This window comes from Pristis pectinata, chromosome 5, assembly GCF_009764475.1.
Source record: "Pristis pectinata isolate sPriPec2 chromosome 5, sPriPec2.1.pri, whole genome shotgun sequence".
NCBI lineage: Eukaryota > Metazoa > Chordata > Chondrichthyes > Rhinopristiformes > Pristidae > Pristis > Pristis pectinata.
The window spans coordinates 116433092-116451340 of NC_067409.1; the positions used below are offsets into that span (position 1 = coordinate 116433092).

The 18249-nt window shown below is 38.0% G+C and overlaps 1 protein-coding gene across 5 annotated transcripts in view; it reads left to right on the top strand.

The window, feature by feature from the left end:
• hycc1 (hyccin PI4KA lipid kinase complex subunit 1) overlaps window positions 1-13147 on the top strand; it is a 110801-nt gene extending 97654 nt beyond the window's left edge. For 4 of the 5 annotated variants that reach the window (XM_052015384.1, XM_052015388.1, XM_052015387.1 and 1 more), the window contains one exon: window positions 11175-13147. In XM_052015384.1, coding sequence (XP_051871344.1) covers window positions 11175-11710 — 536 coding nt within the window. In that variant the 3' untranslated portion in view covers window positions 11711-13147. Of the gene's footprint in view, window positions 1-7227; window positions 7515-11174 lie in introns of all 5 variants that reach the window. The other variant, XM_052015389.1, reaches the window with a different exon arrangement.
• The last annotated feature ends 5102 nt before the right edge of the window (window positions 13148-18249 follow it).

Consider the following 18249-nt stretch of genomic DNA (forward strand, 5'->3'; position numbering starts at 1 on the left):
TGGCTGCACTTCCCACAAGTGTGGTCATCAGGGAGACCATCAAGTTCCCTGAATTCCCACATCCTACAGGAGGAGCATTCCATTGCCATATCTGCCATCCTGCCTACACTGTATTAAGGAATCTTGACTATACTTCATTCCATTTTGCCTCTTGTTAGGACTCCATTCCATTTGCCCTGTTCCTCTGTCTCCATTACATTTTCTTCAATAATGAAATATCCTGTATAGGTGCCTCTGAAACATAATCTTTCCGAACCACGGTTTCTCCTGCGCTATAGTTGGTAGAGCTTTTAACCACATCTCTGCTCTCTCACCCTCTCCTGAACTGAGCAGAAGCAGAGTTCCCCTGATCCCCACCTTTCACTCACCGGCCTCTGCATTCAACACACTATTCTTCACAATTTTCACCAGTTCCAAGATTCCATCACTAGACACACATTCCTTCCCTCCCACCCCTCTTTCTGTATTTCAGAGAACATTCTCTTCAACTCCCTGGTCTGCATTTGCATCCCCATCAAGCTCTCCCCATCATATGGCACTTATCTGTTTCACAGCAGGAGATGCAACATCTTTCCTTTCACCTCTTCCCACAATTCAGGGACCCAAACAGTCTTTACAGTTGCAGCAGTGATTCACTTGCACTTCTAATCTAGTGCATTTCACAATGTGGTCTTCTCTATGATAGAGAAACCAAATGCAGATGGAGTGACCACTTCGCAGAGCACCAGCATTCAGTCCACAGGAGTAACCCTGAGCTTCTGGTTTCCTGCCATTTTAATTCCACTCCCCCACCCATTCTGACCTATCTGTCCATGGCTTCTTGCACTGATGCAGCAAGAGCCAACACAGGTTTTAGCAATTTTACCTCATCTGCCTAGACCCATTGCAGCATTCCAGACTCACTGTCACATTCTCCAACTTTTGATAGCTTGCTTGCTCTTCCTGTCTTTATCAGAACTGGCCATTTCTCCCAGTTATCCGTCTGTGATTTTTGACTCTGTGTTTCTCTATCTATTGATATAATCTGCTTGCTGGCCACGTTCCACAGTCACATATTAACAGCATGTTACACAGACAAGTAACCATAATGTGCTTCTAATTGCTACGTTACTCATTTAGTCTCATCAGAAATATTCACTTTGTTCTTAACATCTCCTGCACCCCCCCCCCCCCCCAACCTTCTCTGCTACTGATGATTGTTTTCTCTCTTTCCCAGTTGTGAGAAGGGCCTTGGACCTGAAAGGTTAACTCTTTCCACAGATGCTGCATGACCTGTTGAGTGTTTCCAGCATTTTGTTTTTAATACCTATGCTGTGCATTTGCCAGCTGTGAGAATTGGCGGTTGTTACCTTTTATTTTATTGATTTCAAAGGAACCAAATAACAAATTATGTTCAATCATTGAGGAATATTACTTCCCTTTTTAGTAACTATTTAGTAACCAGATAAATAATGCCTTCCAACCTGTATTGTTCATTCTGTCACAATCAACATCATTTGTGTATGCTGAACAGATTATAATTCAATGAGTTGTGTTTAATGGAATGATTTCAAAAGCTAGGAAGCAACTCCTGAATGAAACTGATATATAGGACGTTTCCATGATTGTTCATCTGCATGGAAAAATACAACTTGTAACAAAGGTGAAAATTTATTGTTAAAACAGATGATTAAAAAGCATAGTTTAGGAACATTAAGATATTTGTGTCCTCCCTAGCCACAGGAGTGGTACCAGAGAATTGGAGGATGGCAAATGTTGTTCCTTGTTCAAGAAAAGTAATAAGGAAAAACCTGGGAATTATAGTGGTCTTGTGTCAGTGGCAGGCAAACTATTGGAGAAGATTCTTAGGGACAGGATTTACAAGCATTTGGAGAAGCATAGTCTTATTAGGGATAGTCAACATGGCTTTGTGAGCGGCAGGTCGTGCCTCGCGAGCCTAATTGAGTTTTTCAAGGAGGTGACAAAACAAGTTGATGAAGGTAGAGCAGTGGATGTGGTGTATGTGGATTTTAGTAAGGTGTTTGGCAAGGTTCCCCATGGTAGGCTCATCCAGAAAGTCATGAGGCATGGGATCCATGGAAACTTGGCTGCATGGATTCAAATTTGGATTGTCCACAGGACAGAGAGGGTGGTAATAGATGGAGCATATTCTCCCTGGAGGTTGGTGACTAGTGGTGTTCCGCAGGGATCTGTTCTGGGACCCCTGTTCTTTGTAATTTTTATAAGTGACTTGGATGAGGAAGTGGAGGGATGGGTTAGTAAATTTGCAGATGACACGAAGGTTGGAGGTGTTTTGGATAGTGTAGAAGATTGTCGTAGGTTACAACATGATATAGACAGGATGCAGAGCTGGGTGGAGAAGTGACAGATGGAGTCCAATCTGGAAAAGTGAAGTGATACACTTTGGAAGAATGAACTTGAAAGTGCAGTACAAGGTTAATGGCAGGATTCCTAGCAGTGTGGAAGAACAGAGAGGTGTTAGGCACCAAGTCCGTAGATCCCTCAAAGTTGCTGCACAAGTTGATAGGGTGGTTAAGAAGGCATATGGCGTGCTGACCTTTATCATTCAGGGGATTGAGTTCAAGAGCTGTGAGGTAATGTTGCAGCTCTATAAAACTCTGGTTAGACCACGCCTAAAGTATTGTATTCAGTTCTGGTCGCCTCATTGTAGGAAGGATGTGGAAGCTTTAGAGAGGGTGCGGAGTAGATTTACCAGGAATGCTGCCTGAATTAGAGAGCATGTCCTACGAAGAAAAGCTGAGCGAGCTAGGGCTTTTCTCTTTGGAGCGTAGGAGGCTGAGAGGCGACTTGATAGAGATGTATAAGATTGAGGGGCATAGAGTGGACAGCCAGCATCTTTTCCCCAGGGTGGCAGTGACCAATACCAGAGGATATTAGTTTAAGGTCAGAGGAGGAAAGTTCAGGGGAGATGTCAGAAGTAGTTTTTTTTTACAGAGAGTAGTGGGCGCCTGGAACGCACTGCCAGGACTGATGGTAGAGGCTCATACAATAGGGACATTTAAAAGATTCTTAGATAGGCAAATGGATGCAAGAAAAATAGAGGGTTATGGGCTGTGCAGGAAGGAAGGGTTAGATTGATCAAGGAGTAGGTGTTTGTATAGGTCAGCACAACATCATGGGCTGAAAGGCCTTACTGTTCTATGTTCTCTAATGTGAAAAAAGGAATTCACATTTCAGTGTTTTTAATAATCTAAACACAAGACAGTACTTTATGCATTACAGGACAATGATATTCATGTCTGTATCCAGCAGTGTTACGAGAATGAAGAGGTAAGAAATTGAAATTTAAAGACAAAGTACTGTGAAATTGATCATGGCACGAGCAACAGTTTTGAACATTTAATTTTTTTTGAATAATAAAATATCGAGTTGTGTACATTCAAAACACAGCCGTAACAAAAATGTACTTGCTTCAGGGTCAGATGATTTGGGTATGAAATTATTTCACTAAATCCATCTTGCTCGACGGAATTGATGTTTGACTGTTCAGAGATATAATGAGATACATTTAGCTAAGTGCTGACATCCCGTAATTTAACTGCAATTGGCAGCTTACTGCTTGGGGATTCAGACCAATATAATGGTGTGATTAAAGAACTATAAATATTACACAGCTGATGATATTAAGACTCAAATCTACTGAATTTAGTTTGCCTAGGACACAGTTTACTTACACTGTATTCTCCACAGTGTTTCCCAGTGTAAGAATTTATCATGCTGCTAATAAGCTCAGAGATCTTTCCTCAAAACAACTTGTGAAGAATATGGATGGGTGACTTATGATTTTCTTTTGCTTTCTAATTTAGCTACACAATGTATTTGTAGATTAATGTAAACCAATATTATTTGTATAATTTTTTTTAAAAATCAGAAGAGGTATTATTACATAATTAGAGAATGGAATATTGCCAGAGAATTGCAGGATAATTTGTGAATCCTATTTTTAAAAAGAGGGTAAGAACAATCTGTTTAACGTTGTTGAGGGAAAAGGCAATGGAGTCCTTATGCAAAGATGTACTGGAAAATTAGGAAAACTGGAATCTTATAACAAAGAATAATCAGCAAATATATTAAAAGTTATGCTTAACCAACCTTACTGTATTCCTTGAGGTAATGGAGAAAGCAGGGCTAAAACAATGAGCATAATGTAGCCTGGATTTTCAACTGGCCCTTAAGGTGCTACAAAGTAGCCATGTGACTAAGGGCAGAATATGTTGATTTGAAACACTTGCCAGAATGGATAAAAGCTGGCAACCAAAAAGTATACAAAGCTGGGGGGCAGGGGGTTACAAATAGATACTGGGAAAAAAAAAGGAAGTAATACTCAATGATCAATGGGGGGAGCAAGGAATGAGGAGCCCTTGTGGGACACTCTCTTGCTGTGGGTGGATATGGTTGGAACCAGGTCAGTGCACAATTTTGCATGGAAGTAGGTGCAGTGGAAGAGGATGGTATGGTCAACAGTGTCAAAAGCAAACTGATGGAGATGGATAAGGAAGGATTGTGCAGGACAGCCACAATGACATATGTACCTTTTAATTTTAAGATCACTTTAGTGAATTGTAATTTGAGCAAGAACCTGCTTTCTGCATGGAGAACTGCTGGGTGTATAAACAAATACATACAAAATAAAATTTTATAACAAATTGAAGGTGCAAACCAGGGTTATACTAAACGTTCTTCAGTTTAAAACAGGGCTGTCAATTGACCAGGGCTCGCCATTAATGTGAACTTAACACATTCTTAAGTTATTAATCATGCTCAACTTCGAAACAAAAAGTGCCTTAAGAAAGATAAATGCCACCATGTTGGGTTTTAATTAAGCAATTCAATGTTGATCATATTTATAACTGGTAACCTTGCACAGGAAGCAATGGGATTACGTGGAGTAGACATCCCATACACAGTTAAATCTGATATGCTGCATGGTGGTTTGGTGCTCATTGAGAGGCAAGTGATAGAGACCTCAAGTTCAAGCTGCATGTCCAAGCAGCTGGGAAAAAGCACTCATGCACTTTTTACACAGCTGTGCCATGTTCAACCTGCCATTTAAAACATTGCAGTGGAGCTGTGCCTTGAGCTAAGGCAAGAATCTTACCATCAACAGAAGGCCACAGCATCATTACAAGTGCTTGTTACCTGGTTGCCTCCTTGCTGAAGAATATATTATCCAATGATAAAGACCTATGGTGACAGTCCTCCCAGAACAGTTCGATGGCTTACTTATAATGTTGCCCCTCTCATGACAACCACCCTCATTTTTTCTCTCTCTCTCCATTTCCTCCTTGTCCCTAAGTCCTAAGATAAAGCTATATAATTGAGTCAGGAGTTTTCAAGGTAAAATACTATGTCAACGTTGCTTTGAAGTTTCATCACAAAATATGGAAGAGCTTGTGGCAATATGGCCCTGCCTGATTCATCTGGCAAGTTGTGATATCTTGTATTTTCCAGAAGTTTTGCCTTTGGCAGGGTAAGATTCTACAGATTTTGGTTATCTTGCAGTATGCAACCTAAAACATCTGTTTCATGTAAATTAGCTGGGGAGTGTAACCATGTCCTTTGATTAAAGTCATTACTGGGGTGACAAAAGAAATTGGCATTAACCAAGAGATCAGAATTGGAGAAACAAAAATATCTTGGGTGATCACAGAGGGTAGGATGGTCAAGCGAGTGGAGGGATTTGATCGCAGAAATGAAAATTAAACAATTAATGGCCGAAGCATTTCTTTGCAGAATTCAAACTTACAGGAAAAGTATTACTATTGAGTTATTTGGAAATTCTATTGTAGTTTAACAATATGATTAAAACTGCACTTAACTTGGAATTATTATTTACACCCCTCATTTAAACCTAATGTATGTCTAAAGTTTTACATCGATATTTGACCAGAAGAAATTCATGTTTGTCCTTTTGGTTTGTATCCTAATTTGGAGATTTTCTCCTTTCTCAATCACAAACATTAACTTGATAAAAATCAGATTGCACTGAAATCATTTAGTTGCCACTGCTGAAAATGAAAGGAACATTTGCTCCCAAAACGTATAAATTTTTATACATTGCTCTAGACCCTTCAGGTTGAATTGTCTGCACTTTGAAGCTGAAAAATATTAAACAAAAAAAGTGTAGAACTGAAATTTCTGTGGAAGAGTTTCTGCTCTGAGATTAACATTTGACACTTGATTCTGGAAGATTAAGATGCAACTGACTACTACTCTACTTAATCAAAGGTGTTGTCATTCGTGTAAATAATAGTTGTTGCAAAACCCTGACACTTAAAGTAAATCCAAGGTGGCTTAAATATGGTTGTTATCTGAAGACAATATAGACTACCAAGAATATGTACAATTTTCTTGACATATTTTGTTTTAATTTATGGAAAAACAATTGATAAAACGATGAATTGGCAGAAAATTGTGGGAAAGTTTGGTAGGATCCATGGGGCAATTTCCCACTAACGATTCAAGGTTTCGCTGCATTATATGACGTAATGAATTTACTTTATTCATATGAACAAATAATGTAAAATTCATGTGCAACTGAGTTAATAGGCTCAGATTCTATTTATTGCTGTAATATGTGTTGCAATAGATAATTAATGCATAGTGTTAATTAGGCCAAGAGGAGGTGAAACAGCTGTGACTTAAATTGATAATTTGTCAGGTCAAAAAGATAATACTTTCACAAAAGATACAACTCAGAATACATTTCTTTGACATTTTCTTCCTTTTGAATCCATGAGAAAGTCTTGGCTACTCCAGTAAGTTTTGGGAAGACTAGAATTTCTAAATCTGCAATTTGTTTGCAGTAGAAGTGTGAATGTTAAAGGTAGCATTACAAGTCAGATTTTTTTTGAAAATTCTTAAGATTTCTCGAAATGCTAGCTTCGTAATTAAGGAAAGAGAGAAGAGTTCAGAATCCGTTTTATTATCACGGACATACGTCATGAAATTTGTTGTTTTGCAGCAGCAGTGCAGTGCAAGACATGAAGACATAAAAATTACTATAAGTTGTAAAAACAAATAGTGCAAAAAAGTTGAGTATCATTTACAGTTTCATTGTGCACTTGTTTTAAATACAACTTTCCTCTTCATTTTGGAAAAGTTTTGTTAATCTGAAATTAGCTGTATGCATTTTTCTGCTGTTTCTGTGGTGTTTTTCTTCCCTTGTGTTTCAGGCATTATACATCTTGTCATCTTTAATTCTAGATTTATCAACCAACCATTCTGACTCAGTCGAATCTCACAACCTTGCTTTATCAGAGTCTAATGTGGCAAATCTGTCAGAAGATAAACATGATAATGGGGAGAGAAGCAAAATACAAACAGAAAATGATTCTCAGCATTATCAGGGTGTGCAAGAACCAGCTTCAGATCCTAAGACAGATGGCAAAGAAATCAAGAGACAGAAATCTCTGAGGAAAAAGATGGAGGATGGAGTACATTCCTCTAGCAGAGTCTAGTACTAGCTGAGCGCTCTATACTAGCACCCAAAGGTATCTGGGAATTGGGCAATAACTGCATATTACTACATTCTGGAAATTCAAATTGAACTCTATCTAAATGAAATGCAAAATCTTATTAATAGGTCAACTGTGCATGATTCTCAATTCTGGCTATTAATATATAGAGCATGTATCAAAATGCACTGAAAACCTAACTTATTCAGTAGAAACTTTATCTAAAACCATTGGCTGTAGAAGTGTAGTTAATTACCACTCAAAATAGATACTAAGGAACATTGTGTGGCTGAGTAATGCTCATTAACCTATTGATTTCTTTTGAATAAAAATACTCAAAGTGACAGTTTGTACTGACAACATAAAAACAATAACACTTGCATTCTAAAAGTAAAAGAAACAACTAACCATTTGCACAGAACTATGCTGTAGTCTTCTGGATGCAAAATATACAACAACTAATGCAGCTTTCTCTCCCTAGATGTATAGTATAATATGTGGACTGTATTGTATAATGTATGTATAGTATTTGTGGACAATTTACTTTTCCATTCTATAATATTTCTTAAACGTTTATGACTGACAACAGAAGCTTGAAATTGCATGTTTGCAAAGAATTATTGGATAGCTCGGAAAACCACAATACTAGTACATATTTCTTTCCTCTAAAATGTATTTTTGCTCCTAAACTGACATGTCACAATAAGCATTCTGGTAACTTAAATTATAAAGTTTTCTCATTCATTGTCATTGTATCTGTAGTTTTTATTGGGGGGGGGGGGGGAGAGTACAACTAATACATTGTGTTATAGAAATCAAATGCTTATAGCTAAATGAAAATTTCTAGCCAATCTGCTGCTATGAATCAGTAATGAAAAACAGATGAAAAGTACTGGGATTTGGAAAAAGCATATTTTCTTATCAGAGTGTCATGAAAAAAGTAACTAATCCTCATTTATATCCCTGGAATTGAGCAACCATGGGATTTAATCTTGACAGAAATGTACTGTATGATGTTACTGACTTTCTAGGCACGCTAGGTATGATGCACTATCATTTGAAAGAAATATCATTTATGTAGATGAAACAACTCAAAATTATTCAAAATTAGCATCTGCATGTATTGCATGAAATTTTAGTCACAGATTTGCCCTTAAAGCTACCTTGTGCTTTAAGAATTCTTTTGTGTCTTGCATACAATGAAATGTTTTGACAGTTCATCAGAATTCACTTCCATCTGCAACCTTAACTCTATCTGCACAAATGCTGCCTGACTTGCTGAATGTTCTCAGGATTTTCTGTTTTTGTTTCAGATTTCTAGTTTTCCAATTTTTTTCCCAAGATTGGAATACTGTTTACAGTTAAGGTGCAAATGGATTATATGTACCACATTCTACCACTGAACTTACAATTATGGTTTTGACCTTTCTGTATTTCCTAGAATACAAGTTATTTTTACCCAGGTGGCTATAATAGTAATCCCTTACCACATCCTCACTCTGCAGAAAGCTGATATAGTAACAGTTTAACTGTAGCCCTTCAACTTGACATTTGTGTGTGCTTTAGTGACCGTTTTTTTTTTACTCATGTGCCATCTAATGCAGTTTTGATTTATTGCATGTTAACTGCCTGCATTTTTGGATCAATTTCACTGCAGTCAGTCAGTGTACAACTGGCCATACTTAAAATATATCACACAAAATAGTTTTATTCATTGAGTATAAATCTTAATGTTTATGTCTTAGCTTATTTGAATATTGTGTATTTCAGTCATTCAAAATTGCTTTGTGTAATTATATACTTTCCAAAGCTAAGGAATTAAGTCTGTGTAACAACAGCAACTTGTGTTATATAGCATCTATAACGGGCACTTGGCAAAATTTGTCATTGATTCATATAAATAATTATTAGGGTATATGGTAGATTTTAGGTGCACCTTAAACGAGGAAAGTGAGATAAAGAAAGTGGAAAGTTTAAGAAAGGTATTTCAAAGTTAAGGACATTGTCATCAAATCGTAGATTGGTTTTAAGGTCCTTGAGGGACTACAATTGGAGGAGTACAGGTATCTCTGAGCATTTTGAGGCTTGAGGTTACAGGGGAGGGAAATGAGATCATGGAAGGATTTGAAAACCGGTTCCAAAATGGGCATGGGAAATTTAAAATTGTGACATTGCTTTACAGAAAGCCATTGAAGATTAGTGAGCAACAGACAATCTGCTGAAAGAACTTAGTTCTTCTAACAGATTGTGTGTTGCTCCACATTCCGGCATCTGCAGTCTCGTGTCTCTGTTGAGGATTAGTGAGCACAGGAGTGATTATTGAGCAGGATTTGTGTAAATTAAGATTGCTTAGTTGGAATTAGAGTTTAAGAGGGTAGAATACCATTTTGGCCAAGAGTGCTTTGGAATAATCAAGACTTTGTGTAACAAGAGCTTGGGTTGCAATTTCATTAGCAGGTTAATTGAGGCAGAGGTGTACTGGGTAATATTTTAGTGGTGGAAATGGGTGTCATAATAGTGCATCTCAGAACCAAGGATTAGAGTTGATGTTTAAAGAAAGGTGAGAACTATTTTATGCCTGATTTAGTGTGAAGTCTAAATGATGTAAAACTGTCCTTGGGTGGTTTCATGTCTCTTGTTTTCAATACAGCCTAAGTCAGGTTGTTACAGTGGCTCTCTCATTATGCAGCAAGCTTGTGTTCAGATACAATTGAAATTCCTTTTTGGGTACACAAACTGGCAGAACAATTGACTTGTGCAATCCTAATGTGCTTTCTCAGTTGGGCTAACATAAGGTGAACATGGACTAAACAAAAAGCTGTGCTCTATTTTCACATTGTTAATATGTAACATTACAATTTTAATTTTTTTTCTAAAGAATCCTACCAGGAACATTTTTTTGAAAACTATAGAGAGCGCATGTTTTTCATGAAGCCAATATTGATGATCCCTTAAGACCTTTTCATGCCATTGTTGACATAGCCTGCTGAGTTCCTCCAGCATCATCATGTTTTTCATTGTTGACAGTTGTTTGGAATAATTCACAGTTCCTCAGAGGAACAGCAAGTATTTACATCTAATTTGCATTTTGTCACTATAGAAAAATGAGAGGAGGGGCAGGGAGGAAAGGAATCCTACATAACTGCTGATTTCTGTGATTTTGGAGATGTGGGCTGGGAGTGTGGTTAAATGACTTGGAATAGGGAAAGCTCATTGGAGAAAAGGTAAGAAAGTAATTAATGTTGATGCATAATGTAGTATGCATCAACATTAATTGGAGCCAGTTAATGTTGATGCATACCACATTAACTCCAATTAGGAAAGGTTTGGTTTGGATATTCAACTTACACCATATCCAGTTTCCTATTTGATGACAAAATGAGATTCAAGATGGGTGTTAAACACATTTGCTCTGTTCCCACTGGGCAGTTTAGGTTAAATATTTTAATGTTGAAATATTTTCCTACCATGCTATCAGTGACACTTAACTGTTCTACATTTTCAATTTCTTTGTAGAAGTAAAATGTACGCTGTATTTTTAAGGCTACCTTTGCTCTTAAAATGAGGAAATTCTAAATGAGTTCCTACTTCTACCAGTTAAAAATATAGAACTGCTGTTATGGCTTAGAAGGAAAATTGAAGCAATTGGGTCAATCCAGGTTGAACTTTTACATCTTTGTCTTTGTCTTTTTGTAGAAGCAACTGATTTAAAAGTCCAGGAGGAACTCATGAACATTACTGAAGTAGATGAAAGATATTATTCCAAGGCTTCCAATGTGGTTATGGTAACTACTGGTAACAAGGTATCTGCTGGAAAATGCCAGTGGCAATCATTAGGTAGCAAAGCTGGCAAAGAAGTAGCAGATGAAACCTGCCGGGAACACCTTGCTCGTAAACACCAGTCTCAAAGAGCTGTGAGTGAGAATCTCGACCTTTTGTCCTTGAAAAGATTGACTCTGACAAACAGCCAGTCCCTACCTAAGTCTGGAAGCCAGAGTCTGGCTAACACTTCTACAGTCCTCTTCAGTAAATCATTTGAACAGGTTAGTGGAGTCTTCATTGGAGGTAGTCCAGCCAGTGCCACAAGTAGAAATGTAGCAGAGTCAAACAGATTTTCAGCCTGTAGTCTTCAGGATGACGGACTTGTGTCAGATCGTGAACTTCAAGCCTCCATCACACAACAGAAGCAACAATGTTCACAGAGTGTTAATGTTCATCTCTCAGATGTGTAACGTTGCAAAATGGACATTAAAGAAAATTTTGTATTTTTTGTACGAAATATTTTTTGTCATTTTTTTTTATTGAGCAGAAATATTCAATTTATTAATGTACCTGTGAAAACATTGAACAATGAAAAGGTAGATGCATAATGTGTATATTAATGAATATTTTAATTTTGTTTGAACATCTTTTGAAGAATTAGCCATTTTAGAATAGTAAGTAACCTTGAATTTCATTGAAGAATTGACCTTGTAATTTTTTTGTTGTCATCTGTTTAATTATTTCTACCACATTTGATTGCATTGTGTTTTGAAGGGACAAAAATACTATAGTATAGAAGGTGTGAGCTTTGAAGTTGCTACATGTAGAATTTTGATAGGAACTTGAACTGGATTTTGCAGTTTGCATGTATTTTGGACTTTCTGATCTGTACACATCTGCTTCAATGAGTTTTTCAAAGACCTTTTTTTACAAACAAATGCTGCTTTAAATCAGTAAACTTAAACCTATCCCTAATTCTGATATCTCCGTGCATTAACAATTTCAAAACTTGATTGTTAACCTCAATGTGCCCCAGAAATTAAAAATGCTAACTTGTGGAACAAATAAAAGACCTTGTTAGAATTCTGCAAAAATCAATCCCATTATTGTAGTTCAAGCTGCCATTTAAGTATTCTGAGCAAAAATGTTGGAGAATAAAATTAAGTGAAATTATTTGCCAAAAAATACCTTCTGGTTTATCTTCCTTTATACAAATTGCTGTATAACTTGAGAATTGTATTCAATTTCTCAATTGTTTCAATGTTTTTGCTCAGCAATATAGTTACTGAGAGAAACAATAGGAAGATTAAAATGGATTTTTTAACCTTGTATAGTTTACTGAACCATTAGTACCACTAGTCATACTATTGCTTTCAGCAGTTACTTGTGCACAGAAGTGGACTACATGTTTTCAAATTCCATGAGTATTTTTTTCTCTTTTTAAAGGATCATTGGACTCAGAGCAAAAAAAAATTGGTCTTTTTCTCACTTTGCCCAAGCAAATTGTGATTATGGTAAGATAATTTTAGCAAAGGCCATGGGTCATAACTATGACTCGATCCCTGTCAAGATTCCAATAAAGGAATCGCATAGATGCCAAAGCGCAAGAACTTAAATGATTTACTAAATGTCGTTACCTTTATAGGATAGATGAATATATTTGACACGTAATTAGTTTTAACTGTATTATACTCTGATTTTAGCTGGTACCTTTGTATGTTAATGTATTAGTTCAGAGATTTTAATCATGTTCTATACTTTTGATAATTAATGTACTCAATTATCTATTTTAGTGGTTTATTGTTCTGGTTTAGTTCCTGCTGTTTACAATAATTAGAGAAGCCAGTTGTAAAGACCTCATGCAAAGTTCTATGAAATTTGAAGCCTGGATTACAAAGGGAAATTAATTAAAGCATTACTCAATATTGTTAAGTATCATTGCATTATGTGACTGATTTTAAATACTTATACCCACACAGTAAAACAAATAAATTGAAGATAATTGGTCAGGTATTTGTCAAAAAATACTGATAATAGGATTTGGCTATCTTTGTAGATTTTCTATATTTGTCTTGACACCAAATGTTTACTTTTTTTGCTTAATTTATTTTTCTATACGTATTAACTTTTCCATCTCCTGTGATGTAAAACTGAGTATTCAGCCTACCAATTGATCAGGCACTCACAGGTTTTCTCCTTTATATAACTTATTTTGATAATTTCCAGAGATTGATTTCTCCAAAAGGTAAAAACTATTTCCCACTAACAATACTTAGCATTTAGATAGATAGGGAGACCAACATGTGCATGTGCAGAGAAGTACACCCCCAGTACTGGATTGTTCTATTACCTCTTCACTTGGAAGCCCCAATTGTCCCTGTACCTCAATCATGGTGTAACTAATCATAACATCAGTCTTATCATTCCTAGTTCCTTTCACAGAAAACAACAGCTTGTCGTTTCCAAGAATGTCATAACTGAAAACAACTTTCTTCACTAAATCATTATAAATATGGTGTGAAACTACCCAGGAAAATACTGGTAATATTTTATTTAAAATTACATTTATAAAATCATGTTGCTTTAGATATAATTGATTGACAGCCAGAGAAAGTGATGTACTTTATCTTGGTAACATTTGTTTCTCTGGCTTTATAATGGTGTTTCATACCTTCAAAGTGTGTGAGAATAAGTTGTGACATACTGCTGGATCAGTCATTTGATGGCCCTCTCATAGAACAGTGTAAGATACCAAAGACAGGTCAAAATGGAAGTGAATTTGAGATTTAATGTGACAGACAACTGGAAGTCATGATCACCAAACAACCCATTTGACATCATCCTCACTAATCTGACACATGCATCTGCTGCAGGCAATGTTTGGATTTACCACTGCACAGACCTTTTGGAGACAATATCCTGTCTTCACAGTGAGGAAGAATTCATTCTGTCAATACAATCATGCTAAATGGAATAGACTCAGATGGTCTGACAGCTCAAAAGTGGGCATCTGTGAGGCAATGTGGATCATAGAACCATAAATCAATACACAGAAAACAGGCCATTTGACCCTTCTAGTCTGTGCTGAAACGTTATTCTGCTAGTCCCACTTCCCTGCACCCAGTCCATAACCCTCCAGACCTCTCCCATCCATATATCTATCCAATTTATTCTTAAAGCTTAAGAGTGAGCCCACGTTTACTACATCAGATGGCAGCCCGTTCCACACTCCCACCACTCTCTGAGTGAAGAAGTTCCCCCTAAACCTTTCCCCTTTCACCCTAAAGCCATGTCCTCTCATACTTATCTCTCCAAATCTAGGTGGAAAGAGCCTACTTGCATTAACTCTGTCTATGCCTCTCATAATTTTGTAAACCTCTATCAAATCTCCCCTCATTCTTCTATGCTCCAAGGAATCAAGTCCTAACCTGTTCAATCTTTCCCTGTAACTCAACTCCTGAAGACCCAGCAACATTCTAGTAAATCTCCTCTGCACTCTTTCAATCTTACTGATATCCTTCCTATAGTTAGGTGACCAGAACTGCACACAATACTCCAAATTTGGCCTCGCCAGTGACTTATACAACCTTACCATAACATCCCAACTCCTATACTCAATACTTTGATATATGAATGCCAGGATGCCAGATGCCTTCTTTACAACCCTGTCTACCTGTGACGCCACTTTCAGGGAATTATGTATCTGAACTCCCAGATCCCTTTGTTCCTCCGCACTCCCCAGTGCCCTACCATTTACTGTGTATGTCCTCCCTTGATTTGTCCTTCCAAAATGCAACACCTCACACTTGTCTGCATTAAATTCCATCTGCCATTTTCTGGCCCATTTTTCCATTTGGTCCAGATCCCTCTGCAAGCTTTGAAATCCTTCCTCGCTGTCCACTAAACCTCCAATCTTAGTGTCATCAGTAAACTTGCTGATCCAATTTACCACATTATCATCTAGATCATTGATATAGACAACACACAACAATGGCCCCAGCACAGATCCCTGAGGCACACCACTAGTCACAGGCCTCCAGTCTGAGAAACAACCATCCACAACCACTCTCTGTCTTCTCCCACACAGCCAATTTCGAATCCAGTTTACAACCTTTCCATGGATACCCATTGACTGAACCTTCTGAACTAACCTCCCATTTGGTGCCTTACTAAAGTCCATGTAGACAACATCCACTGCCTTTCCTTCATCTACTTTCTTGGTAACCACCTCAAGAAAACGCTACAAGATTCGTTAAACACGATCTACCACGCACAAAGCTATGCTGACTATCCTTAATCAGTCCTTGGCTGTCCAAATACTTGTATATCCGATCTCTCAGAACACCTTCCAATAATTTACCCACTACTGATGTCAGGCTCACTGGCCTGTAATTACCTGGTTTACTTTTAGAGCCTTTTTTAAATAACAGAACAACATGAGCTACCCTCCAGTCCTCCGGCACCGCACCCGTGTCTAAGGACTTTTTAAATATATCTGCCAGGGCCCCTGCAATTTCTACACCAGTCTCCCTCAAGGTCTGAGGAAATATCTTGTCAGGCCCGGGGGATTTATCTACCTTTATTTGCTGTAAAGTAGTAAGCACCTCCTCCTCTATATCTCTATATGTTCTATGACACTAGTGCTTGTTTCCCTTCCTTCCATATCCACGATGCCAGTTTCCTGAGTAAATACTGATGCAAAAAAACTGTTTAAGACCTCCCCCATCTCCTGAGGCTCCACACATAGACGACCACTCTGATCTTCTAGGGGACCAATTTTGTCCCTTACTATCCTTTTACTCTTCATATACTTGTAGAAGCCCTTTGGGTTTACCTTTACATTATCTGCCAAAGCAGCCTCATGTCGTCTTTTTGCCTTCCTGATTTGATTTTTTTAGTATTTTCTTTCATTTTCTATACTCTTCAAGTACCTCATTTGTTCCTAGTTTCCTATACCTGCTATACTCCTCTCTTTTTCTTAACCAGAGCACCAATATCTTTTGAAAACCAAGGTTCCCTATGCCTGTTAACTTTGCCTTTAATCCTGGCAGGAACATGAAAACTCTGCACTCTCAAAATGTCACCTTTGAAGGCCTTCCACTTACTGAACACGTCCTCGCTAGAAAACAACTTATCCTAATCCACTCTTCCTAGATCTTTTCTCATTTCCACAAAATTGGCCTTTCTCCAATTTAGAACCTCAACCTGAGGACTAGACCTGCCCTTATCCATAATTAACTTAAAACTAATGATATTATGGTTACTGGACCCAAAATGCTCACCTACGCATACTTCTGTCGCCTGACCTGTCTGGTTCCCTAATAAGAGATCAAGTATTGCATTCTCTCTCATTGGTACCTCTATATATTGATTTAGAAAACTTTCCTGAACACATTTGACAAATTCTAAGCCATCCAACCCTTTCGCAGTGTGGGAGTCCCAGTCAATATGTGGAAAGTTAAAATCCCTTACTATTACAACTTACTGTTTCTTGCATCGGTCTGCTATCTCACGACATATTTGTTCCTCCAATTCTCTCTGACTATTGGGCAGTCTATAATACAACCCTATTAGTGTGGCCACACCTTTCCTGTTCGTCAGCTCCACCCATATGGCCTCTGTAGACGAGCCCTCCGGGCTGTCCTGTCTACACACTGCTGTGATATTTTCCCTGACTAGTAATGCCACTCCTCCCCCTTTCATCCCTCCCCCTCTGAACCAACGGAATCCTGGAACATTAAGCTGCCAGTCCTGCCGCTCCAGCAACCAGGTCTCACTAATAGCAATAATGTCATAATCTCATGTGCCAATCCATGCCCTGGGCTCACCTGCCTTACCCACAATATTCCTTGCATTGAAATAGATGCACCTGAGAACATTTCCATCACGTACAAACCTTTGATTTCTGTCGATACCTGCAGTCCTCACATGTCCATTATCCTCCTCCACCTCACTATCTGCTCTAACACTCCGGTTCCCCTCCCCCTGCAAATCTAGTTTACAGGGGGATGATGATGTCTAGTTTATCATCGACAGCACTAGAAATATACATTGCTACAATCTGTAACCTCATGGTCTGGCATATCCCTCACTTTACCATTATATTAAGGCATAGGATGAACCCTGGTTCAATCAGGAGGGCACATTGGGAGGAGCATCAGATGACAAAATGTCAGCCTTGTGAAGCTGCAATAGATGATGAGTGCTGAGAGGCATGAGTAGACTAAAATGGATGCACAAGTAAGTGATTCCACCATGAATAGATCTGGTTAAAACTCTGCTTTCCGGCTAAATCTAGACATGAATGGTAGTGGATAATTAAAAGGCTAATGGGAGGGGAAAGGCCAAGAACATCCCCATCCTCTGATGGCAGGGCCCAGCACATGAGTACTAGAAGACAAGGCTGAATCACTTGCAACCAAGTTCAGCCAGAAGTGCTAAGTAGTTGATCCATCTTGGCTTTCCCATGGTCTCCACTATCACAAGCCAATCTGCAGCAAATTCAATAGCCTTCAAGAAAAGGGAAAAGGCATTGGATACAGCAAAGGTTGTGGAATCAGACAACATCCTGGCTATTGAACTGAGTACCACCTTTGCCATAAGTGTAAAAGTATTCCTCCTGTGTCAGTACATTGTCCTTTCAAGGATAGTGTTGACTGATATCACACCAAAATATTTTAATGGGGAAAAAGTTCAGAATTTATCAATGTCAGTAGATTATTGAATGGATTTCAGTCCAACAGTAATCTGAACATTCACATTTCCAAAAGCTTCTGGGGATGAACCGAGACTTTGGGGAACTAATTTTGCTTTTTATCTGGATTCCTAAATCTTGACCAGACCACTGGAGTTAAGAGGAGGAAATGGATGTTAAATTCCACCAAATATGTCAATGTGTGGTTCAGTTCCACTCCATTCTGTTTGTCTCCATAAATCCTCTATTTCCTTCAGCTCACAGCCCATTTTAAAATTTCAGTTTAAAATCCCTTTGTTCCTCATGATTTGCTGA